The following is a 27,361-nucleotide window of genomic DNA, read 5'->3' as shown; positions in this document are numbered from 1 at the left end:
TACTTTCTTTTTTATCTTGTAATTAGGTATTAAAAAAATAGAAAACTACGAAACTAAAAATAATTTTTTGTTTTTTGTTTTTATTAACTATTCTTTTGTAAATTTGTATTTTTTATTTTTAATTAAGGTTAAAAATAAAAATAAAAATATGATTTAGAGGACCACGAGGAATGTAACAATGTAAATTTAACTATAAATTTAGAATAAAATTATTGACGGACATGAAAAACTAATATATATATATATATATATATATATAAAAAAATTATTCAGAATAAACAATATTAATTTAACAAAAATTTTAAAATTTTAAAATCGTTGACTTTTTATTGAAAGTGCTTGAGAAAATAATTAAGTTTTTATTTTATTTGTTCTTTTTTATTAATTTTATTTCACTTTTCATTGTAATTAGATATTAAAAAATAAAAATATTTTGTATTTTTAATTTTTTTTTAATTTTAAAATTAAAAATAAAAACACAGGGATCGTCATGAATTTTTTCAGTTTGACTCGATTTAAATAATAAAAACTAATTTTTTTTACTTTAATTTAAAGTTGGACAAAAAAATATGTCCTTTGATAAAAATCAAATAGGGTGCACGGTTTTTGGTAATTCTGAAAACTGGCCCTCGGTAAAATGTCAAAATTTTAAGGAACACAAAAGAGAAGAGACGAAAAAAACAGTATCACCTAAATTCAAGAACTGTCATAAGCACAGAAAGAAAAAGAAGAAGATTACCAAACGAGGGGCAGCAGAAGAGACAAAGCATATCGAAAATGATCATTGTGCTTTTTTTTTTCTTCTGTCTCTTGCTCAATTTGAAAGATGCTTCCTCTTGTAATTTTGTAAATGTACCATCCATCGAGCAGATCACCAGGAAACTGTAACAAGTATATATATATATATATATATATATATATATATATAACAATCGTAAAAACCATTAATTTATCTAGAGTAAATCTTAGCATGTGAGTTTTCCGCAAAGAGTACCTTTCTTGTAGGTTATCGACGAAGCAGTTGTCAGAAGGAAGCAGCAATCTGGCCATGAAAATAATTGCAACACTGAAGACGCCATTCTCATTTTCTACTCCACTAAGTAACGCGGACAAGTAGGAATAGCTTCCTCTTAAATAATGAGAGAGAGAGAGAGAGAGAGAGAGATACCATCTGTGATGTTCAAGGTCACCATGTGACATATATAGCAGAAATTACTGAATCCAATGTCTCAGATTAAAGCTCTGCAAACAATTCTCCTTTCTATAAGGCCCCTTATGTATGATGAACTTGGAGGCTCATATATGATGACTTCATTCTATAAAACATTTCTGAAACAGTAGTTTCTAGAGAATTTTAATCACGTGTGATAAGATAAAACTGCATTCAATAAAAATGAAAAGATTCCGAACGCAATTTTCATAAACATCACTACTCATGAACGAAAGTAGCAACAAACGAACCTTCACCAAGAGCACCCAAATCTACTAGTGAATACAGGTAGATGCAATTATATATATATTCTCTTTTCACAAAACAAAACAACTTAGCTAAAGCTGAAATATTTTTATTCCCAGCAGATTATATGAGATGGCGACAAATCAGAGGGAAGCTTCAAGAATAAGGATGTTGTATCGTTGTCATATCTTTGAGCTTCTTATTGCCAAACAACAGGGTTGGTAGAGTGATTATGGAAAGACCATCGTGGAGCAGAATGTGATGAATCAATCTCAGGCAAGATCCTGTGACAGCAGTATGAGCTTGAAATACATGAAGAAAACAATGGGCACCTTGGTTTCCACAGGGGATTGCTTCATATTTATGTAGTATTAACTAGTCTTTCCCTCAGGATAGTTACTACTGTCTTCATTTTCAGAAAGACCACCTAAAAATGATTGGGGAACACCCTCAGCACTAGCTTGATGGCATTAACTGACCTTCATGAAGAAATCACTTTCTTAGCTGCTAGAAGTAATCACTTCATATTTCTATAATACTGGCTAGCATTTCACTCAAGATAATAATCATCTTCTTGGTTTTCTGTAAAACTACTTTTCACTGTACCTAGATGGTCAGAGAAAATCCTCAGTACTTGCTTGATTGATGGCCTTAAACGCCCTTCTTGATGAGTACACGACTGTATGATCCCTACCATCATATTGAGCTGCTCAAAATTAAGCGAATCCCCAACAGCAGGATCAACCATTTCAGATAAACTTGAATCTGTTGCCATGAAGTTCTGAAACCATTCCACCAAATTCCTCTTATCTTGTATTGCTTTCCTCCCAGTGACCAGCTCCAGTAATAAAACGCCATAGCTGTATATATCGCTCTTCTCTGTCAACTCTTGAGTCACCACATACTCAGGATCTATGTACCCTGTAAATTGACGCACCAAGTTATAATTTGCATCTATTTAATGAACTATGAAACCATACGCATGCTCAGAATTTGAACTAAATGTGTAATTGTCTAATGCAAATGAGAAATCTTATTCTTATACATTTTTAGTTTTATAAAAGTTAATTTTGGTAAATGCATTTATCTAGGAGAATAGAATTATATTTTTTATTTTGTTTTGGTTGGAGTTTTTAAAGGGACATTAACTAGGGACACCAATGCCCAATGTTTATCACCTTTCACCTCATGGCAAATGGAAGAAAGCAAAGAAATAGAATATCCACTTCACGTTGGTGATTCTACTATTGAAGATAGGAAGGTATTCTAGAGGCTTTTATCACTTTGCGGAATGCATGGGACTTCCTCAAACTTCCCTTCATCAGCCACATGAAGGGGGAGGGGGGGGGGGGCACCACGGGGGGAATGCTCAAATCTGAGTTTTCATACACTACAATATGCTGATGACGTATTATTCACAACAAATTCGGCGAAATCCTCACTCTCATACATTTGGGAGGCAAGTAGGCAAAGGAGCAAGGCTAGCGGATATTTCTTTGTCTCATTCAGGATCTTCTGAATAGCATATCTTGGTTTTCAACTTGGCATTTGTAAGCCAAATAGATCATATTGGAACCAACTCATTGCTAGAGTGGTTTGAAGGTTAGACCCATTGTAGAGATATGGATGAAGACTTACCTTAGTAAACAATGCACTCATATCCTTTATTATTTACCTGGGATCAATCTACATTTTATCAACTTGGGTTACACAAAAAGGTAGTGTGCGGAGGGCTTGACATTCTTAGTTTAAAGGAGTACAATATGGCCTTACTATGCGAATGGTGGTGGAATTATTTGACATGCATCCAATCACCTTAGAAAGATATTGTTGAGATACTTATTTTACACCTAAAGGATGATAGATGACAACTCCAGATAGATCTTGTTCCATTACTTGGAGGAGTATTTGGTAGGTACGAGATTTTTGTTATAATAGTATATCGATAGATTTAAGTGATTAGGACAATGTATTAATCTAACATAGTAGATGCGTGTGAGATAGAGTCTTAAAATGGATCTTCCATCCTTATTCACTCTTTATACAAACCAACAAGTAAAATTAAAACAATTGGATCTTTTGTCAAGGTCTAAAGACTTCCATCCCTATCTAAGGGATAGCCTCTTTGCTCATGACAATGACCATTACTGTATCATAACCACATATATTACCCCTAAGGATTCACGAGGCTATAACACAGATAATTCTTAACCATTTATTTAATAATATAGAAAAATATTGACATATTGCCCAACTCAAAATAATGACCTAGCTAGACTCATGATGACCGACAAAACCTGACTTATGCCAACAAATAAAAAGAATACACCAAAATACTCAAATACCAACATTCATAATGTAACAATCCTTGCAATAAAAATAAATTAAATAAAATGAATGGACTTAATAGAAATCATCTCCAATACTATCACTAAGTATTTTTAAGCATATCATCCCATAATAGTGTCCAAACCTTGAAGATTACCTAAAGTCTACGAATCTGAAAGTTAAAAAAAAAAGAGGAGATTGAGCATATAAGTGCAAAGTGGAGTAAAACAAGTGCACGAAACCAATCATAGAAGACAACAACATAATTTATAGTTTCTGTTTTCATTTTCTCTAGCAACAGTGCTTCTTTCTTCTTTCTCGATATTCTTCTTTTATTCCCTTTTTAATTAGTTTCATCAAATTCTCCTTTGTTTCCCCTCTTACAACATTACAAAATTTTTAGTACACAAGAATCAATATAATTTACTAAGAGTGTGAACGACTTGCAATCTATGTCATATATGTAAAGGTGAACGATCTGTAAAACCACTTGATTCACAAACACATAATATATAAGTATTAAAAAGGAGTGAAAGACTAGTAATCCAGCCAATAAAGATTGATCGTATATAAGAGTGAACAACTTGCAATTTATTAGTAACAAAATACATTATGTGTATGTACATATATATATACATACATAGGAAAATGTCTTGCAATCCACCCAAAATGCATCTCACATAAAAATACAGTGAATGATCCATAATCCACCGAGTAAAGATATCATGCAATATGGCCGACCACAAAAAGGCTTGAAAGTCTTTTTGAGCGCAATGCTTAAGTTTTATAATATAAGTAATTAATCTACTTTATTAATTTGATATACATAGTCACACAACTCATTTATAGCACGAAGTCACTGCTCTACAATTATAGGAATTTATTAGATTCTTATCCTAGCATAAGTAATCTCACAGCTCTTATAAATTATAGAATTGAAGATTTATGGTACAAAGACTGTATTCATTTCTTAATTTAGTTGAGAAATCACATATCTTCTTATGAGTGCAGAGCCAAAGTTCTCTTGTATTATTCATCAATATGTGATTAATTTGACAATTAATTATGTTATTTAATCATTCATGTTTCTCATGATAGTTCAAGTTGCTTTAAAGGGACTACCCTACCTAGGTTTCTATATGTTTATTTTAAATTTTAAGATACTACCCTACCCTAGGTTTCTATATATTTATTTTAAATTTTAAGATGTATCTTGGTAATCTAATCAATATATTTCAACATAGCAATAACAAATAGATGAACAATTAAAATGCCAAAGGAGCAAGCAAGACATTAGCAAGCAATAGAAGTCAGTATAAGTTTGCAACTAATTTCCTCCTAGTACAAGTATAATTATACCCCAAGAAATTTATTTTATCAAGTCATGCACTAAGTAAACTTTTAGAAACAAGCAAGAGCACCCACTTGATTAATCAAAGGATCTAAAACTCCAAAACCTATGACTGCTAAAAGAGGAGAATGTTGGCAGCAACTAAGGTTAACTAGGGGCCCTTGGCTGAAGTTCCCTTCATTGAAAGGTTTGGTGAGAAGTGGCATGAGGCAGGGACAGCGTAGAGCAATGATGTCGTGGTCGATTGAGGAACCTTTCGTTGCTTCTCTCTTCATTGAATTTTTTTTTTCAGAGTAAGGTAGCCTGGGTGGTTGCGTCACAAGGTGGGGCAGTGCATGGGGCGGCAGTAAGCAACAATGTCGGTGTGAGTGGGGAGGAGATTAGAGTTAGAAGGAAAAGATAAAGCATGCATGGGATGGGAGGGAGATCAACATGCAGTTTAATATATTTGTATTTTTCTAAAAAAGTTCAAATATTTCTTATAATCACAAAGAAATCCTTTAAAATTTTAATATTATAACACCTTCTTTCTCCGACATTGGAACTGCATTTCATTAGGTCAGTACATGCAATTGAGCTAATAGATTTGGTAAAAATAGTCAGAAGGGAACCTGATGATTTAAACATGTGAGCATGCATTGGAGATGGAGTAACTTAAATATCTTCATAGTTAAATCTGCATATGAGATCAAGATATTTGATGGAACATATGTCCCTTGGATGGAGTTAATCTGCTGGTCACGCTCTCTAATCAAAGGTAAGATACTTAGCTACAAGAGTTAGATGAACAAAGCAAAGAATGCACCCATCATTCAATTGCATCATGTGTAGAGATGAGATAGAAGAAGATTTGAACATTTTTTGTCACTGCTCTACTGCATCTGTTGGTTGGAAGATAATATTCTCTATATTCCTGGATGGTTGGTCAGGCAAACCATCCTCATAGGACCAGATAGACCACATAACCTCTTTTGTTGGTTGAAGAAGAAAGCGTGGTTCCAAGCAAATTGGAATAATAGATGCTAATGATTTTCCAATCCAACACTGTGATAAGTCTAGATTTACTGCATGCTTGAAAAAGATCTCTAATTCTTTGGAGTATAAAGGTCCCCATGCAATTAAGAGAAAACTACTATGAATCCCTAAAAAATGTTTAACTTGATCAAGTCATCACATCATTTGTTGAGAAGCATATCAATTATTGATTAGCTAAATGATTTATTTTGTGCCTCATATTTGATGAACATTATCTAAAAGTAGGTTGAGATTAATTATATATGTGGCTGAAATCTCAACCTTTTGCATCAAGTCTTGGGACCTCAATAAATAGCAGGGACACATAGTCCCTCAAATCATTTTTTAAAAAAAAAATTATTATTCTACATAAGTTTTGTGTCGTGTGAGATTTTGTTCCTCATGTTGCACCATTGTCACTAGCAATTCACTTGGGCTCTAGAAAGTAAGGTGATTGTGAAGCAAGCAAAGGTTGTATGGAACTACATTTCTATTCATTTCCGGAAATGTTGTTGTAATTGCAAGTATGAAAGCTTATCTGAATCTTGATATTTGGTTTCCTATGTTGAGATAAAAGATAGGAATAGAAAAAACAGAGGATACATATATTAAATATATATAGAACAGGATGTGTATAGATACAACATCTCATAATTAAAACTACGTAAATAACAACTATGTAACACTGAAAACTGAAGCATTGTTATCAATCTGATGAGAGTCCAAGCGCAAGGGAAACCTTATTAATGCTTCCAAGGTTCAAGCTCCTAGATACTTTATCATAATTCATTTTGGTACCCCCTTAAAAATTCCCTCTAGTTACACATCACAACCATGGATAATAGTAATACATATACAACAACAATAACTAAGTCTTATTTCACAGTTAGATCGGCTACATGGATCTTTCTATCATTGGGCTCTATTCCCTACTATATTATCATTTATATTTAAATAAATTTTATTTTATTTTATTTTATTTTTGCTAACCAAGATCTTTTTTTATCTTCATATTCCTTATTTGATATGCATATTTGTCATAGTTTCACATCGTCTAACTAAAATATTTATTGATTATCTAAGTACATGATCGTACTATCTTAGACGGATAATAGCAATACATGTATTTCTAAAAAATATAAATAAATGGATCATCCCTTGCTCAAGTTGGACCGCAAATTACTATCATGCTCAAGTTTGAAATAACTATAAAATTCAAGCTCAAGCTCTGCTACTCTGAATTTCTGAATTGAGCCAACCCATTTACATAGCTTAAAAAAATGGCCTCACCAAGTCTAGCTTAGAGATCAAGTCAGTTCAAACTTCATTAAGGTAGAACCAAAAGATTCTCAAGCTCAAGAGTGAGTTTGATATTACAATCCATGACTATATCAAATATATAACAGTTTATAAAAATATTATAAACAAAATTTGTGAAGTTCGCCAACTGTTCACAAGCTTATCTATGAATTTGTTAATGATATAAAGCTAGTTATGCTTTGCATGCTTCAAACTCGGCTGTTTTAACATTCAGCATAAAACTAAAGTTGAAGCATGGCACATTAAGAAGTCAAGTTGAGCTCAGATGAACTTTAAATGGCCTGAGCTCTGAGCTACAATAGTTCATCTCTTTTACGGCTTTAGATACATTCATATTCCTCTTGTTCATGATTAAGTCTACTTATCATATTGATATATAAACTTATAAATGAGAATGCTGTACTTAGATGTTGTCCAATTGAAAGTATTCTTTATCATTTATGCAAACTAAAATTCAAAATACCAACAGCCAATCTAAGTTTTCTTTTATGAATTAGGGCTTAGCAGAAATTTAGTTTCAGATGCATTTATGATAGTGTACAGTGCTCTGATTTATTGCATAAGATCTTCACCTAGTAATGATTATGAATGACTTCACTATTCATTTGGTGGAAAATTCTTGGAGATGGAACAGACTACAATTATTATAATCCTTCCTCTTGGAGATACAAACACACAAGAGTTACTAGTTTCATGAAGTTACAGCAATTATCCTCATCAAGTAATTGTAATGTTACATGATTCTAGAAATTAATAATTTCGTATTAGCTGATCTAAGAAGTTTGTATAATGTTAATGTAAGTTTGCTCATATTATTGTAATGCATAGGAAGTTGTTTAGACTAAATCGGCTTTGAGTAACCCTGCTAGTCTAATCCAAACCATACAAATACCAATTTCCTGATTAAATAATTACCAGCGCATACATTATCCATATAAAGTCAACACCAACACAAAAGGACTCTTTCATACTTGCCTGGAGTACCACGGATATCTGTATTTACTGGCTCAAAGCATACTGCACCGCTTTTTGATGCATGTGCAAAACCAAAGTCCGCTACCTATACAGGGATAAACTTCAATAGCCAAGATACATCATGCTTGAGTGTCAAATACAGCATGCAGATGTGTAACACATGAAGATAGTTACCTTCGCCACAAAGTTCTCATCCAAAAGAATATTGCTAGACTTTATGTCCCTGTGGCAGAGAGGAGGATCACAATAGAAATGGAGATATTCCTGCAGTTCAAAAAGTATATAGTAGCTGTATCATCCTAAAGCTGATTTATTGTCAAATTATTCTGACAAAAAGATTAGCATTGTCTAAACAGTGATATTCTGCACCAAAAACCCATTAATAGATATCGATTTGTGACTAGTCAAATTGTTAGACTAGATGGTACCACATGGAAATTATTCAATTACTTATCGAGTTAAGGTTTATATGTATGGATGTAGCTATTAGTAATCTTCTCCAATAGTCATCTTTGCTACAAGCTTGAGTTTTATTGTCCAGAGTGCAAGAAGCATGATACTTATTCTAACTGAAAAATAAGCATAAAATTGATTTACCATAAAGCTTGACTCACATTAAAGCCCCAGTCTCAGACTGCAGAAGGAAAAAATAAATAAGTTCAAAACACCAATGAAATTTCAGCGCCACAAAAGAATAGGAGAGGTATCCAATTGAAGCCACAAAGAAACACCAAAAAGGAGTTCCAACTTCCAAATACATATAGATGCAACCAGTTAGGTTAATGGCTTAGAACCAAGTGGGGAAAGAAATATACAACAAGATGGTCCACTCGATGATAAGTACAAGCGGATTTTCAGAAAATGTTAATCTGCTATACTAAATTAACTATATACCAGAGCATTGGCCACATTATTTGCAATTTGCAACCTAGTCATCCATCTTAATCTATTCCTTCCTGTTGCTGCATCAGTAAACAAAGCTCAAGTAAAAATAAAAACTTTACATGTAGCTTAAGGACATAACAAATACATAAAAAAGGATTACAATGAAGATGATCCTTTAGACTTCCATTCTCCATATATTCATAAACAAGAAGCCTGCAAATGATCAGGCAGAGGAAATAAACATTCAATTAATTTAAAGAAATAATAAAGCAGAGCAAATAAACATTCAGTTTAATTTAGATAAATAACAAAGTAAATTTTTGTACCTCTCACTTTTATCAATACAAAAACCATTAAGAGCAACCAGATGGCGATGATGTAGTCTAGCAAGAAGCTCTATTTCCCGGGTAAAGTCTTTTTCATCTTGCTTTGAATCTTTATTCATCAGTTTAACAGCAGCTAGAGAGCCATCTGCAAATTGAGCCTTGTAGACAGTTCCAAATCCACCTTTTCCTATGACAGTTCTAAAGTTGTCTGTTGCCAGCTTGATTTCCTTGTAGGTGAATCTTTGAAGCATAGTTGATGGACCTGAAAGATAATATATATCATTGATTAGTGTGAAAAATGGAATGCAAAATTTTTTGTTCATGAAACCATGAAGCTCATCGACACAGATAGAAAATCTAGACAATCTTCAGCAAACTTAATTGAACAGAGAAAAATTCCATGATTGAACCTTCTCGAGTCATCTGGATTTTAACAGGTGGAGTATTTTGTGATTTTTCCAAGGTGTCACCCTCACCCAAACCCTTTAGTTCTTTGATATTCTTGCGGATGAGCTGTACCAAGATCAGCAGTAAGAGGACCATAAGCGCTATCACACCAATGCCAATTCTTAGAACCAGAGAAAGGTGGTAAGTGTGCTGAATCTTGTTCGTTGTTGTGGTAATTATCTGTTGTTTTGGAGCTTCAGAAAAAGTGGAACTTGGAGTAATAACAGGTACAACTGATTGAGAGGATGGACCTAGAAGTATCAAGTTAGAAATATTTAAAAGAAGAAAAAAAAAACTTCTAAAGCATTAAACAAAAAATGGTTGAAAGGAAAATAATTGGGTAATTAGAACATGAAAATACAAATTAGCAAATAGTTCTTTCTCCTCCTGCTAATATAGTTACATCAAGAATCAACATTTAAAATATTTCAAAAGTATAGTGCCACCCTTTATTATATCTACTAATAGGTAAACAAGAGTTTTTACGGTTCAATGATATGATTGTAAATGCATGAAAACACCAGCTCTTTCATTCCTATTCTGAAGTATGCAGCAGCAGCACAATGTTATTATAGAAATTTTGCCAATTTTTGAATAACTGCTCGACATAAAATATGAAGTCATGAAAGGATTATGTCTGTGCAGCTATTGGAAGTAGGTAGAACTTAATAAACATGGGTTTGCACATTAGATTCATAATAGGCACCTAACTAAGTTCAATTTCTGAACCAACCAAGATTCTTGAAGACTGCATTCTTAGCCAAGTTTCATGTCACATCTCTTGCAGTTAGAGCCCCTTTTTTTCCACAAGAAATCAACAAAGTTTTGAATTTAGCAGCAAACTCTCCATTCTCTTATTATATCTACAATAATGTAGAATATATAGATACCAACTGTATATTTGTGATTTAAGTATAAATTCCATGGTGTAAAAACATAACTGCTGTACAAAAGTATGAGTAATATTTTGGAATACATACAAACAGTCAAAGACATCGAACCTGGAACAATACTGAATCCTTCGACCCCATAGAAGCAAGCTGCTGTATCAATAGCAGAAAAATTGCCGCCCTGATTTGCAAGTGTCACAAAAAGTGCATCTCGACAGACACTTAGAGTGACATTATCATCTCGTGCTATGAGGTGGTGAAGATATATGATGCCAGAGTTTAGACATTGTTTGCACCTAGTGTTCAGAGACAGGGGTGTTTTACAGGTCTGAATAACATCAATGAAATTGGGAGATTGCATCATTTCCAACACAGAAGCTCTGCCTTCGCACTGATAAGATACTCTAATTTTTGGCCCCAAACCACAGTAGCTAGTGGCAGAAATGGGTATTCCATGCAAGTTGAAATTTTCTGAAATTGAATTGAGGCAGATTTCAGTGAATGCTGGTGGCACACCCAATTTTCCAGTTGTGCTTGCAAAATGTGCAATTGAAATTGCAATGAAAGCATTAATATAGCGGCAGCACTTTCCACGCTCAACTTGATCTGAGCAAAAAGACGATGCTAAAGTGAAGTTTGACCAGCTAAAGTCTAGGGGACAATCTGCATGAGTTAAATTAGACTTCTCTTAGTATACTGAAGAAGAAATATGGGAAAAAGAATACCAAAGTTTACAAAAAATTAGTAAAAAGTGAACATCAAATTTGAAATAAAAGGAGGCACTCTCCTTCCGTCAAATTTCATCACCTCCCTTGCCTGGGCTCTTCCAAGTTTGTACTCCCTCGAACAACTACTCGACATTGTGCTTTACCCTTTAGCCATTTTTGGGCTTATCTAACATTGTTACTTGCCCTGACCCATCTTCCCATCTTCCCTTGGAAATGGGCCCAACTCACCACTTCTAACATAATACTCTACCTAACATTGCTTTCCCGGGCCTAATGACATTGGTGCCTGCCTTGCCCTACTTATCGCCTCATGTGTTGTTAATACCCCTTCTAATTTTAAACTACCACTAAAGTGGCATTATTTTATACAATCATGATACTCTTACTTTGAATGATCCATGGGTTTATAAGGCTATACTGTCCAAGGAAAAGATAAAATATCTTGTAGCTAGATTTGAGGCTCAAAAAGAGGGCCTTATTGTTTGAGGAAGAACTTAAAAGAAAATTTCTATTAGTAATGTGAGGGGAGGGCCAAAATCTAGTAATAGAGATAAAGTTTGTAGATATTACTAGAAAAGGATCACATCAAATCTGAATACTACAAGTTGCAGAATAAGAAGAAGGTTGTTGCTACTCAAAAGGGAAAAACAACTAGAATAATTTAGTGAAGCTGATGTCGTGAAAGATTACAGTAATATAGAACTCCTAGTTGCTTCTGATGGTGACTGCAATGTGCATTTTATATGTGTGTCCTTTTAGGGACCGGTTTTCATCATATGAAATTATGACTATAGGTGCCTATTGATGGGAAATAATGCATCTTGTAAGGTAGTTGGCATTGGTACAATTAAAATCAAGATGTTTAATGGAGTTGTTAGAACACTTGGCAATGTGACATGCCCTAGATTTGAAGAGGAATCTTTATCTCTTTTTGAATACTCTTTATTTAAAAGGGTACAAATAAGCAAAAGAAGGTGGAGTCTTGAAGGTTAACAGTGGTGCTCTTGTTGTGATGAAAGGGGTAGAGAAAGTTTGCCAAGTTATATGTATTGCAGGTTGTATGCTTGCGGGTGATGCAACTATTGCGACCCCTTTCTTGTCTAATGGTAATGTTACTAGACTTTGTCATATACATCTTGGGCATATGAGTGAGAATGGTATTACTAAAGTGAGTAGAAGAGGACTTCTTGATGGACAAAATATTAATAAATTGAAGTTTTGTGAGCACACATTTTTAGGAAGGAGAAGAGAGTCAAATTCACAAAGGGCATCCACAGTACAAAGGGAACTCACGATTATATGCATTTTGATCTCTGGTGACCAACTAGGGGTGCCTTAAGTGTTAGTTACATGTTGACTATCACTGATGATTTCTCCCAAAATGTTTGAGCGTTCTTCTTGAAGAAAAAGAGTGATGTATTGCCTACATATAAGGACTGAAAGATTATGATTAAGTAGGCAGGAAAGTAGCAAACGTTTTTGCGTAGACAATGGCTTGGAACTTTGTTCTGATGAATTTAATAGTATATACAAGTTAGAAGAAATTGGAGGCACTAAACAGTTCATCATACTCCACAGGAAAATGCTAGAGGAGAGAGAATGAATAGGACTTTGATGGAGAAAGTACATTGTGCATTTGTAATTCGTCTTTTTGGGCCAAAGCAGCCTCTACAGATCTACAGCTTGTTTTCTTGTTATCTGTTTTCTTTCAATCATTATTAACTAAAAGACTTCACAAGAGATATGGTTTGGTCAGGTATTGATGCTAGTTACTCTAATTGAAGATATTTAGATCATTAGATGTGATGCTTATGCTCCAGTTCATAATGGAAAGCTAGAACCTGAATCTATCAAGTATATTTTCTTAGATGGAAGTTTAAGATTAAAGGATACAAGCTATGGTGTATAGACATAAAAAAGGTCAGCACAATAAAGATGCCATTTTTAATGAACTGCCATGCTTTTTGACTTACTCCTAAAGATTCTTATAAGGCAAATCAGAAATCAAGCATGCAGGTGTGGAGTTTGAGATTTAGTAAGAATCTACACCAAGGCTTGCATTTTAGCTTGGCTCACATGTGTGTATTGGTGTTTCACCTTCACACCACCACAATATTCGATTACTTAAGACAGGCCTAGAAGAGATAAAGTTGTTCATTGTAAATGGATGTTCAAAAGGAAAGAAGGAACTCTAGGAGTTGAAGAACCCAAGTATAAGGCAAGACATTGCAAAGGGTTACAATCATGTTCTAGAAGTAAACTTCACAGGTGTTTTCTTCAGTTGTAAAGCATAGTCTAATTCAATCTTTGCTTGGTATTGTGGTAATACATGATTTTGAGCTTGAGCAATTGAATGTAAAGACACCATTCTTACATGGAGAACTTGGAGTGTTGGGTTGCAAGCGTGCAAACATAGTCCCACATCTAAAGTATATGGAAAAGATCATGGGTTTAAAAGGATGGAAGTATCTCCATTGGCATGAGACCTTTTGGGGAGAGCCCAAGAACAAAGCCATGAAGGTTTAGGCCTAAAGTGGACAATATCATACCATTGTGGAGATATTTTGATTCCATCGGTTTTAACAAGTGGTATCAGAGCGAGACCGCTCTTCACCGGACTAACCGTCAGATGAGCCATGATTCAGATCTAACCATGTGGTTTGAACCTTAAACAAAGAAAGTGGGTGCTCCCGTGTTTGAATCAAGAGGACCAGACACCAGGTGAGAAGTCCTAGTAGGTCGGGTGGACCGAGGGGCAAAAAGTCCTAATTGCGACTAGGTGGGAAGTCCTAGTAGGTCGGGTGGACCGAGGGGCAAAAAGTCCTAGCTGCGGCTAGGTGGGAAGTTCTAGTAGGTCGGGTGGACCGAGGGGCAAAAAGTCCTGGTAGGTCGAGGATTCAGATATCAAAAATGACGTTGAGGGGGCCTGTGGTCCTTTGTTTGAGGGGGAGATTGTTGGGTTGCAAGGGTGCAAATATAGTCCCACATCTAAAGCACATGGAAAAGATCATGGGTTTAAAAGGATGGAAGATATCTCCATTGCCATGAGGCCTTTTGGGGAGAGCCCAAGAACAAAGCCATGAGGGTTTAGGCCCAAAGTGGACAATATCATGCCATTGTGGAGATATTTTGATTCCATCGGTTTTAACAGGGAGGACATCTTCATGTTGCAGTGCTTTAGAGTCTTTGCAAAGGTGGACTGCACGTCTGCTAAAATGTTCCTTTATAGTCTGAAACAATCCCCCAAACAATGGTACTTGAGTTTGAATATTTTATGACTATTCAAGATTTTACAAGTAATTATGATAGCCATGTTTACTTTAAAAGGACCAATAATGAGACATTTCTATATCTATTCCTAAATGTTGATGATATGTTGATAGCAGCCAAGGGTAAGCGTGAGAAAAGAAAGTCCAACTCAGTGATTAGTTTGAGATGGAAGGTTTGGGAGTGGTAAAGAATATACTTGACTAAGAGATACAAAGAGATAGAAAAGTGACTATATTGTATCTAAGTCAAAAGGTGCACTGAGAAAATTCTTTGCAAGTTCAATATGCATATGCCAAACCTGTTACTACTCACTTATCAGTTCATTTCATACTTTCATTTCTATTATCTCCACAATTGAATGATGAGGTTGAATATATGTCATGAATTTTATATTTATTAGATATTGGGGCCTTAACGGACCAATACGATTTTGTAAAAAAATCGGAATGCCATCAATTGATGAAAGTCGTAATTGACTTCAAAATCGAAATCTACATTTCACGTAGATAGATTTAGACTATTAATTTGCTCAAAATCGATTAAGGGTGAATGAGAAATTAATTGTTTAAAGACAAGCCCAGAACAACATTAATTGTTAATTAATGTTATATAAGAAAGTGGATGGGGAATAGTCCCACATCGAAAATTTTCGATGAATTTCCTTTCCTTATTAATAATGTTATGTTAATAGAGTTAACACAAAAAGACCATGTGCTCTCTTCTCAGGGGCGAGCAGGTGCTCGCACCTGTGCGTCCACCACGCGCTTACGTGCGCAATGGGTGCTTTGTCGGCGCACTTTGCACATACGAGAAGGTTCTACTCTTCTCCAGAGGATGTACTATAAATAGATCCCTCTAGATGCTGAAAATTTCATCGATCAATTCATCGATTCTACTCCTTGTGCATTCATCTCATCTAGTGCATTCGGAGTCCAAAAAGCCTACGAGAAGGTTCAAGCTCGTATTTGAAGCTACTATTCCGAGACGTTCGTCGTTGTATCTTGGGAACGAATTACTACTATCCGTAAGCACCGTAGCGGAGTAATATCGTTTACGGAGATAGTGTCGAACACTAGCCTCGACGATCCATATTAGTTTGCGACATCCTCTCCGGAGCTACCGGAACCAACAATATTATAGTGTAGTCCAATCTCTCATACATGCTATGATTTGTTTATATCCAAATTTGTTATATGCAGCCAGTAGATATATACGACAAATCCTCGTTAGGAACATTCAACAGCAATTTAGTGGATTTTTCAATATTTGCGTGACACTACTGATGTTTATTTTCAGTTTGGGAGAACTAGAGATGAAGTCATTAGTTATGCTGATTTTGATTTTACTGAAGACCTTGGTAAAAGGTCTCTCATAAGATGTTTTCACTGTTGGTGGTTGTGGTACCAGTTGAAGTGCTACTTTACCGTCTACAATTGCATTGTCTACTATTGATGTTGAGTGCATAACTATTAGTATGGCTTGTAAGAAAGTTATTTGGTTGTTGTTCAATGAACTCAATGAAGACTTGCAAATTACCACCATTTTGTGTGATAATTAGAGTGTCATTTTCCTCAAAAAATTAGATGTTTAGAAGAGGACAAAGCACATTGATGTTCTGTATCATTTTGTGTGTGATATTATTGTGATAATCCTACTGATACAATGACTAAGTCACTCCTTGTAGCTAAGTTTGAGCATTTCTTAGACTTGGTGTTCATTGTTGATTTATGCCCTTTGTGGCTTTTGTGGAAAAGGTGGAGAATGTTTTGTCAAAGACTGGAATCTTGTTTCTCTTTCCATGCTTTGGAATTGTGTCAAGGTGAAAATTGTTAGAGTTTGTGACTCGAATTTTATTGGGTCTGGCCTACATGTTATGTGATGTAAGCCACAACTCTCCTTTTGTACCAATATTTGACATAGTGAATTCCTCTTCTCAATGAGGTTTTTTTCTTGTTTGGGTTTACCATGTAAAACTGTGTATTTCTTACTTTTTGTTAGTTGCCTAATTTCAATTTATTATTATTAGTTTTTTTTGGCTACAAATGACCATTGCAAAAAGAAAACGAAAAAGATATTCTATGCAATCAAGGTTTAACAAGAGAATTGCCAAATTTGAGACAAGGTTGGAACAAAATATATTCTATTAAGGTTATATACTTTTTGAAACAGTTTTGTATGAAGCAGCAAAAATGGTGGTTCCATATATTTCAGTAGCATATTATTTAGGTCACAAAAAACAATTTATAATGGTCGAATGACCTTTAACATGTCTAACAATGGTATCTTTCTCTATAGACACACGAGATTTATAGTTAGAAATAGCCCCACTCCAAATTAATCAGCAATGTATGATTTGAAGACTTTTTGTTTCCAGTAAGAGCAAGCTCATGAATGTGCTCATGGAAATCCCAAGCCATCTGTATTATTGCCAGACAAATATTCTACCCGCAACCAAGAAAGATGAAGTATTAAATTCACTGAATCTTGCACATATTATATGTACGAACCATATACCGGGCTGCTAAGGTAGTTCCTTGAGGCTCAATGTCCTCTCGTTCAACAATCAATATCTATCAACTTACAATATGTAGTTTCGGCCTTTCTTCGATGCTTCACATAAATCTACAGACAGACACCCACCTCCTCCGACATCATACCATGATCTAGCAATGTAGCAGTTATAAGCCACTATGAACTGTATCTTAACTACTAAAATCCTTTGTAAATCATTCGGAATGACACAGAATAAGTAGAAGATAACAAACAGACAAGCTACAGAATTAGTGAGATCGTCATCGACACAGGAATCATGCCCAAGAAAGCAACATAAAGTCATTGATACGCTCACATTCAGCAATCGAGAACGGCGCAGCCTTCGGGAGCGTGAAGGAATCAAAAAGGGGAGGAAACGAGGAAGGCTCACCGGCCGCGAGGGCTTGATCTTTGCTGGAGGATCCGAGAGAAACCAGTGCCAAGAACAAGGGCAGAGCAGAGGCCGCCGGCATGAGCGAGATCGTAGATACAGTGAGGGAGGAGGATCGAGATTAGAGACGAGAAGGTGGTAAGCTCACCGCGGTTTTTTTATTTTGAATCATAGATCCGAGAACCGACAGGTGAGTCAGAGCGTAATAATAAATCCCTTTGCCATGCCAAAACAGGATGAGCAAAAGTTTATTAAATCGAATAAACAGATTAAATTAATCAAATTTAAACACTTAGATTCGATTATTTTAAAAAATTTTTTTTTTAATAATTAATTAATTTAATTCGATTTTAAATTTAAAATTTTTTATTGATTAAATTGAATAAATCAAATTAATTAAAATAAAATTAATAAAAATTCATAAATTTATAAATTTATAAATCTCTAATTAATTAGTAAATCTCCTATAATACATCAAGAATTTGATTATTTCAATATTTCAATTTTTGACTAATCGAGTGAGTGGGATAAAATAATGGAGTTAGTTGGTTTACATGGGTTATGTTATGTAGGCTATAAATAGATCATTTGTTTGATAAAAAAAAATTTAGAGTTTGAGTGTTTCTTCCTTGTTGTTCCTCTTACATAGAAGTGAGATCTTTCTTCCACAAAATATTTCCTTTATTTTTTTCAACAAAGTAGTATCAGAGTCATGTCAAATGGAGGTATGGTTCCCTTCTAAGTTTCAGTACTCAAAATGAGTAACTACGACAATTGGATTATCAAGATGAAGGCACTTCTTGGAGCTCATGGTATCTAGGAGGTTGTGGAGAAAGGCTATGATGAGCCAAATGACAAGTCAGTACTATCTTCTATTCAGAAAGATAATTTGAAAGATTTAAGAAAGAGAGACGAGAAGGCTTTCTTCCTCGTTTATCAAGCTTTAAATGATGATGATTTTGAGAAAATCTCAAGCGATACTTCGGCCAAGCAAGCATGGAAAAAGCTCCAGATCTCATATCAAGGAGAAGAAAAGGTGAAAAAGGTACGCCTTCGAATATTAAGAAGTCAATTTGATGTTATTCGTATGAAGGAAGGTGAGTTGGTATCCAATTATTTTTCTGGAGTCTCTACCATTTTCAATCAATTAAAGAGAAATGGTAAGAAACTAGAAGAAATAATTATTATTGAGAAAATTCTTTGATCATTGAATTCAAGATTTGATATTATTACAATTATTATTGAAGAGACTAATTCTATAAGCCATGATGATAGAGCAACTCTTGGGTTCATTACAAGCCTATGAAGAAAAGAAGAAAATAAATGAAAAGATCACTTAACAACTTTTGAAGACATCTCTTCAACCTGTTAAGTCTCAAGGATGTCCACATCTCCACAATAGCATGATATTGTCCACTTTGGACCTAAGCCCTCATGGTTTTGTTCTTGTGCTCAACCCAAAAGGTCTCAAGCCAATGGAGATACTTTCCATCCTTTTAAACTCATGATCTTTCCCATGTGTTTTTAATGTGAGACTATGTTTGCACCCTTGTAACCCAACAATCCCCCCCTCAAACAAAGGATCACAGGCCCCATCCCCCCTCAAACAAAGGATCACAGGCCCCCCTCAAACAAAGGATCACAAGCCCCTCTCAAACAAAGGATCACAGGCCCCTCTCAAACGCCATTTTTAATATCTGAATCTTCGACCCATCAGGACTTTTTGCCCATCGGTCCACTTGACCTACTAGGACTTTCTACCTAGTCGCAACTAGGACTTTCTGCCCCTCGGTCCACCCAACCTACTAGAACTTTCTGTCTGGTGTCTGGTCCTCTTGATTCAAACACAGGAGCACCCACTTCCTTTGTTTAAAGTTCAACCCACATGGTTAGATCCGGATCATGGCTCATCCGGTGGTTAGTCCGGTGAAGAGCGGTCTCGCTCTGATACCACTTGTTAGGTCTCAATGATGTCCACATCTCTACAATGACATGATATTGTCCACTTTGGGCCTAAGACCTCATGGTTTTGTTCTTAGACTCAACCCAAAAGGCCTCAAGCCAATAGAGATACTTTCTATCCTTTGAAACTCATGATCTTTCCCATGTGTTTTTGATATGGGACTATGTTTGCACCCTTGCAACCCAACACAACCAACTAAGAAAGATGAAAGTTTCTCTAACAATAGAAGCCAACATGGAAGAGGTCGTGGATATAGACGAGGGCGTGCTAGTGAACAAGAATGGGGTTCCAATAACAACAATGAAAGAGGAGAAAATTCAATAAGAGGACATGGAAGAGGTCACACAAACTCGATGTATGATAAATCTCAAGTTAAGTGCTACAATTGTGACAAATTTGACCATTATGCCAGAGAGTGTAGATCAACTAAGAAGAAAGTATATGAAAGAGTAAATTATATGGAAGAAAGAAAAGAAAGAGATGGTACCCTATTGCTAGCATACAAAGATAATGAAAGAAGTGAAGATACAATGTGGTAACTCGACACTGGTGCAAGCAATCATATGTGTGGAACAAGAAGCATGTTCATAGAGTTTGATGAATCAATTGGTGGCAATGTATCATTCAGAGATGAATCAAAGATCAACGTAAAAGACAAAGGTAACATTCTTATCTGCTTGAAGAATGGAAAATATTAATTTATTTCGAATGTTTATTTTGTGCCAAATATGAAGAGCAATATCTTGAGTTTAGGATAACTCTTGGACAAAGTATATGATATTCACTTAAAAGATAACATGCTCTTTTTGAAAGATAATATTGAGCTGATGAGGTTGATAGGGCTAAGTATCGAGCTCGATCTGAACTCGATTTAAGCTCACTCTTGGTCTGACATGAGCAAGACCTCCTTTGATCATCACTTCAATATAACTCTTGATCATCCTTTGGATGCCATATGGTGGGCTTGCATCCCCACATCAGAGTTGATATTTTATAAAATAAATACTAGAAAGAATATTTTAAAAAGAAAATCAGTAAGTAAATATAGTTAGGAGTCTCTCTCATATGTGGGTGGCATTCTCCATGGTAGGGAGCATGCATGAGAGTATACCTTCCTTTGTGTCCGGAGAAAGCAAATATGAAGTATGAGGCTTCAATTTCTGACATGCCTTCAACTTCCCGCTATCTTCGCGCCTTTTTATCCTCGCCGTTAAACAAACAGTGCGGTACCGCCGCCGTCGGCCATGTCCGCCGAGCTCCATTCTTCGCCGCCGCACCACCTCTTCCCCAACCGGTTCTTCTACACGCAGGCGGCGGTCCGCAGCAGCCTCACCAGGCGCGCCATCAAACTAGTCTGCTCCGTCTTCTTGTCCCTCCTCCTCGTGGCCGGCGTCCTCGTTTTCGTCCTCTGGCTCGCGCTCCGCCCCCACCGCCCACGCTTCCACGTCCTATCCTTCTCGGCCGCCGGCCTCTCCTCCCCCGGAGACGGAGGCGGCCTCTCCTTCACCTTCAATGTCTCCGTCCGGAACCCGAACGGGAGGATCTCCATCTCCTACGACTCTGTTTTCGGTTCGGTTTACTACCGCAACGACCGGGTCGGCTCCGGCGGTCCGACACCAGCGGCGGCGCCTTTCTACCAGCCTCCGAAGAACACGAAGGCGGTGATCGGGGAGGCTGCTGGCGTGGCGCCGGCACCAGCGGCGGCGATGATCGCGGGGGAGGCGGCGGAGGGCTCGGTGGGGTTCCGGCTGGAGATGACGTCGGTGATCCGGTTCAGCGTGTCGACGTGGGGTACGAGGAGGCACCGACTGCACGTGAGTTGCAACGTGGACGTGGGTGGGGCCGATGGGCTCATCACGGTGGGCTCCAAGGATAAGAGATGTTCCATTTATTTCTTGTAAATTGTAATAAAAGGGATTGATTGCGAATAAATACAATAAAATGTATGAGAAATGTATTTCTTTACCTTCATCAACTTTTATGAGAATTGTTTGCAAGTATATAATCTATTAACTATTTTAAATTTTTGATTTCAATTATATAATTGCCAAATAGCTTCATAGACATAGTCTCTTAGGTTCGGCACTAAGTTCTCTAAATTTTTATAAATTATATAAATAAACTCTTTAGGCATTATTGTTTATGTAAAAGCTAAATTTTGTCATTTTAAAATATTTAAAATAAACTAAAAGTTAATAATAACACGTAAATCTTGGCTTGGTACTTAAGCTAATTGATCCATTATAAAGGTAATTTATATGACTTCGTACTAATTCTTGATAACGTACTAAATTTATAGGCTAAGTAGAGTTGGATTGGGCTTTGGGTGTGAAAGGGGTGGGCTTTAGTAGGCTAAGTAATTGATAGGGGGTGTGGGTGCGGAAGGGGTGTGGAAGGGCTAAGCTTTAGGAGCTTTAGCGGGCTTTGGGTGTGGAATTAGAGTTTCGTTGTATGGCCTGCCCAGACAATTGATAGGGATGGCAGATTTTTTTAGGCTGGGCTAGAGCCCAGGACAGCCCTGCTTAAGATCCGTCACTGATTAAGCTTGATCATCTTTCTAACCATCTTCTTAATGAACATGTGCAATCGTGTTATAAACAAACTCTCAATTACAACACTTAAAGCATTTCTCAAAGAGCAATGATACACTACATGAAAATGTAGTATAAAAATACAACATGATACACTATAGATCTGGGTCTCACATCCATGCAGTGGGTCTCATATCTATGTAGTGTAGTGTGTCATGTTGTATTTTCATATTACATTTTCATGTAGTGTATCATTTTTGTTTCTCAAATACCATAATTACGAGCTTAGTCAGAAGATAGTTGATAATCCATTATAATAGATATAATAAATTAATTAATTTAAAAATATAAATAAACTAAAAAAAAGTGAATATTGATTTTTTAAAAATATGAAATAAAAGTATTTAATATTTAATACATTCAAAAGTATGAAGCAAAATACTATTAAAATTATGCTCTTCGATTATTTTTAGAATCAAACTCATTAATTTTTATATCACTAACTATCTGTATGTACCGATGGAATCAAAATATCTTTATAATGGTATGATATTGTCCACTTTGGGTCTAAACCCTCATAGCTTTGTTCTTGGACTCTCCCCAAAAGGCATCATACCAATGGAGATACTTTCCATCCTTTTAACCCCATGATCTTTTCCATGTACTTTAGATGTGGGACTATGTTTGCATCCTTACAACCCAACAATCCCCGCCTCAAACAAAGGACCACAGGACCCCTCAACGTCATTTTTGATGTCTGAATCCTCGACCCACCAGGACTTTTTGTCCCTTGGTCCACCCGACCTACTAGGACTTCCCACCTAGCCGCAGCTAGGACTTTTTGCCCCTCGGTCCATCCGACCTACTAGGACTTTCCACCTAGTCGCAACTAGGACTTTTTGCCCCTCGGTCCACCCGACCTACTAGGATTTCTCACTTGGTGTCTGGTCCTCTTGATTCAGATACGGGAGCACCCACTTCCTTTGTTTAAGGTTCAAACCACATGGTTAGATCTGGATCATATCTCATCCGACGGTTAGTCCGGTGAAGAGCGGTCTCGCTCTGATACCACTTGTTGATACTGATGGAATCAAAATATCTTCACAATGGTATGATATTATCCACTTTGGGCCTAAACTCTAATGACTTTGTTCTTGGGCTCTCCCCAAAAGGCCTCATACTAATGGAGATACTTTCCATCCTTTTAACCCCATATATTTAGATGTTGAACTATATTTGTACCCTTGCAACCCAACACTATCAAATTTTTCAATCAACTCTCATTCAATGAAAATGACTATAGAATCCGCTAAAAACTCTTTTTTCATCTTGTTACAAAGAGTTGTTTTAATAAATTTCATAGTTGAAAATGTTCATTCCGTTGTTGCTGTAGAAACAAGAAGACTTAAAATAAGGTAAATCAACCTACCAATTAAATAAATATATTAAATTTAATATATAAATAAATGATATAGTTATAATACATAAACTATAATAAATGAGAAAAAAATCATCTGTCAATTGAATTGTAGGTTTCTTGTTGGGATACAATCAAAGTCCTACATTAGAAATACATGAAAAAGATCATGGATTTATAAGATAGAAGATATCTCCATTGGTTGAGGCCTTTTGGATTGAACTTAAGAACAAAACCATGAGGGCCTAGGCCAAAAGTAGACAATATCATATCATTATAGAGATATTTTGATTTCATCAGTATTAATAATTGGTATCAGAGTCATGGTCTATGTAAAGCCATGTGGGGCCCTCAAGAAAAACGAAGGAGGTAGGGGAGGCCCGGACCATGAGGAGAATGGTAGGAGAGCTCTCAGTAGGAGGAGTCTAGACCAGGACCATGAGGAGAATGGTAAGGAGGCTCTCAGTAGGGGGAGTCTGGACCCGGACCATAAGGAGAATAGTAAGGGGCTCTCAGTAGGGGGAGTCTGGACCCGTACCATGAGGAGAATGGTAGGGAGATTCTCAGTGGTCTTTTGTTTGAGGGGAGGATTATTGAGATATAATCAAAGCTCCACATTGGAAAATACATGGAAAAGATCATAGGTTTATAAAATTGAAGATATCTCCATTAGTTGAGGCCTTTTATGTCACGTCCTGGGAAGGTCATTCGAAAAATTTCGACAGCATCTCCCTAGTAACTATGACAATCCCTAAAAATACAGACAAATATACGCGGCCACATACGGCCGGAATAAGGACTACACGTCCCACAAGCGATACAAAAACATAATACTGAAGATAAAAGGCCTACACAGCCATACAACCATATCACAACACAGATAATCAAATATACGACAAATGGAAATATGTACGAAGTAGGAATACAACCAAACAACGACAAACATCTCCAACAAACCATAAAAGAGTCTATGTCCTCAAACCACAAATTCATAACCAAATATACTATAAACCATATCGAAATAACGAAAACTCTGAACACAAACCAACAGAAACCTCCGGAGGTGAGATGGATACGACCAAGCAACCTCTCCAAGCTCTAAGTAATCTATCTGCTACCTGGGGAGAAATCAATACAACCCCAGGGTCTGGGTAGTGAGCATTTAAATACTCAGTGGGTACAGGAAGAAGTGCATGTAAAGTACAATAGCAGGACTAATATAAGAATCAACTGGAGTGAGCAGGAATAGACTGAGTAAGAAATAAACTACAGCTAACAGGTATCAGCATGGATCATGGTATATCAACAAAACAAAATAGGAGTAAATCCTACTGTACAACAGGTATAGATAATCAACAGGTATTATGAATTAGGGATATGTCATGGTATATCAGCATGGTAATCAAGAACAAGTCATGCTGTGCAACAGATAAAAGAGTCTACATGTATCATGTATGACATGACACACAATGCAACAACCACAGCATATCAATGCAACAATCATAAGCATATGATGAAAGTAAACTAAATATATGTATCAACCTACCAACGGTGCATGTAAATACGTAGCAACCATAGCAACCAAAATATCCGTCACTGTCTGCACTTGTCGTCCCCAGTCACTCCTCTCACGGCAGTGAAGTGGGGCGCACGACAGGACATACTGCGCAATCTCCATCAACTGGCCACTAAAATAAGTGGGGAGTGGCAATGTGGCAGGAGGGCTATAGAGCCAGTCCTGGTTGCACCCAACTATAGTGCAAACCTCTTACCTATGTGGCACCTCAACACGGTGCAGGTAAGATCCACCAACAACAACAACTATAACTATTATGAATGAATGGTGATCATCCCAACATGTAATAGCTACAATCATATAGCATGTTCAACATGAATCTCTAAAGGACATCATCGGTTAGGGTTACAACAGTTAAGATTTATTCTAACAATAGGTAGGTAATCCTAAGGTCAACCAGCATGTGTCAAGTATCAACGGTATAAGATATGAACCATGTCTCTAACATGTGAACATGATAGTATAAATACTGATCATCATGAAAGTCAACAAAAAGTATCAAGCATCGAGTATCAACAGATGTCAACGGAGTAAATAAACTAAGCAACAACCGTTTCAACGTGGTAGGAAACAACCGAAAGAAACATGCACTGTAGAGAACCTATATTGACCAAGTACAGGGTACCCACCTTATCAGAAGTCTGTCAACGCTAGAACCCCCAGAAAATATACTCCAAGTAATAGGACCAATAAATCAAGGTCCTGCAATAAGGATAAGTAATATCCCTAATTACAATGATCAAACTAATAAGATCATACTAAAATTATACTTAACTTTTAATCATATTTAAATCCTAAATGGATCAAACCCAATCTAAACCAACTCCACCAAACCTAACCTAAGGTCTGATTAATCCAACAAAACCTAACAAACAATAAGAATCACACAAATCAAACATCACCCATATGCTACTAATCAACAAGGTTTGGTTAAACCACATCTAAGGTAGGAAATCTATATTAATTCCCAATAACACCACAATAATACTTACCTCAAATCTGTTCTTAAACAAGCCTTAGCACACAATTGAGCTCTAATAGCTTCACTTCTCCTTCTTTCTGCTCAAGACCGAGACCCAACAGTCCTGTTCAAACCAATATCCATCTCACTAAATCCATGAACCAAGACCATGCAAGATTAACAAATCTCAACTTATCTCAGAATGAACCCTTGAGATCCCTAATCAGGGCTCGGTTCTTCCTCCTAACCTTGCTCAAGATCAGATCAGAGACTAACTCAGCCTTCATGTTCTTCTCCTCCTCTGGCTGTCGAGAACCCAACCAACCCAATCATAGTAATCGACTTTCTTCTTCTGCTTCTCCGATTCTTCCCCTTGCTTGCGGCCGAAATCAACCGCAGTCGCACAGCCGGCCAAGTCCAAATCGAGCTTCCCGATCCAAGATCTATCGACTTCCCTTCCGCGATCTATCGCCGCAAGCGCCACCCCCCACACGCGATTCAAGCTTCCTCCGGCGAAATCTGCAGCTCCTCAACCCAAGCCTCAATCGCCGGCGTTCCTCCTTGGCTTCCAGCTCCGACGTTGCGTTGGCAACCCTTGGCGTCGGCGAAGACGGTGTGAACAGAGAACGCAATCGGGAGAAGGAAGGAGAAATCACGACTTAGGAGAACACCGTACCAGCCTTTAAAATTTCGTAGCAGTTCGGGTTCTTAACGGGCAGTAGGTTTAGGATCCAATAAGCCCATAACCCATTAATCCTAATTAGGCTTATTTACAAAGAAACCCTAAAAGTTTAGGTATTTTACATTTTGAGTTGAACCCAAGAATAAAATCATGAGAACTTAGGTCCAAAGTGGACAATATCATATCATTATGAAAATATTTTGATTCCTTCAGTACTAACATTTTTGACTTATTTGTTTCAACTAATGTTTGTAATAATTCAGAAATAAATTCTAAAATCTTTCTTGGTTGACAACATCAAATTTATAGTGATCCAAT

At 36.4% G+C, this 27,361-nt stretch overlaps 2 protein-coding genes across 2 annotated transcripts; one reads left to right on the top strand and one right to left on the bottom strand.

Moving 5' to 3' along the window:
• Positions 1-1,513: 1,513 nt before the first annotated feature.
• On the bottom strand, positions 1,514-17,995 carry LOC141829657 (putative receptor-like protein kinase At1g49730). Its single transcript, XM_074717181.1, has 9 exons — positions 17,839-17,995; positions 11,104-11,655; positions 10,066-10,353; positions 9,656-9,917; positions 9,490-9,542; positions 9,339-9,406; positions 8,619-8,708; positions 8,445-8,529; positions 1,514-2,377 (listed from the first exon to the last, which is right to left on the bottom strand). Exons 1-9 carry the CDS (start codon positions 17,993-17,995, stop codon positions 2,007-2,009), a joined length of 1,926 nt encoding a protein of 641 aa, XP_074573282.1. The 3' UTR covers positions 1,514-2,006.
• A 3,125-nt stretch (positions 17,996-21,120) lies between these two features.
• Positions 21,121-21,777, top strand: LOC141828868 (NDR1/HIN1-like protein 12). Its single transcript, XM_074716254.1, has one exon. It carries the CDS (start codon positions 21,121-21,123, stop codon positions 21,775-21,777), a length of 657 nt encoding a protein of 218 aa, XP_074572355.1.
• Positions 21,778-27,361: the final 5,584 nt, after the last annotated feature.

The sequence above is a fragment of the Curcuma longa genome, chromosome 5 (assembly GCF_044706935.1).
Source record: "Curcuma longa cultivar G26 ecotype Majalengka, Jawa Barat chromosome 5, ITB_CL_G26_1.1, whole genome shotgun sequence".
NCBI classification, from domain to species: domain Eukaryota; kingdom Viridiplantae; phylum Streptophyta; class Magnoliopsida; order Zingiberales; family Zingiberaceae; genus Curcuma; species Curcuma longa.
Note: the sequence above shows the minus strand (reverse complement) of the source record. Positions and strands in the feature narration are given on the sequence as shown.

What these genes read in the sequence shown, in the direction of transcription:
- LOC141829657 (XM_074717181.1), bottom strand. Translation starts at nt 17,995, where the DNA reads ATGCCGGCGGCCTCTGCTCTGCCCTTGTTCTTGGCACTGGTTTCTCTC. An exon ending in AATCCAGATGACTCGAGAAG is followed by an intron (nt 9,918 to 10,065) that starts GTTCAATCATGG and finishes ATTATCTTTCAG; the next exon opens with GTCCATCAACTATGCTTCAA. An exon ending in ATAATGTGGCCAATGCTCTG is followed by an intron (nt 8,709 to 9,338) that starts GTATATAGTTAA and finishes TTTGAACTGCAG; the next exon opens with GAATATCTCCATTTCTATTG.
- LOC141828868 (XM_074716254.1), top strand. Translation starts at nt 21,121, where the DNA reads ATGTCCGCCGAGCTCCATTCTTCGCCGCCGCACCACCTCTTCCCCAAC.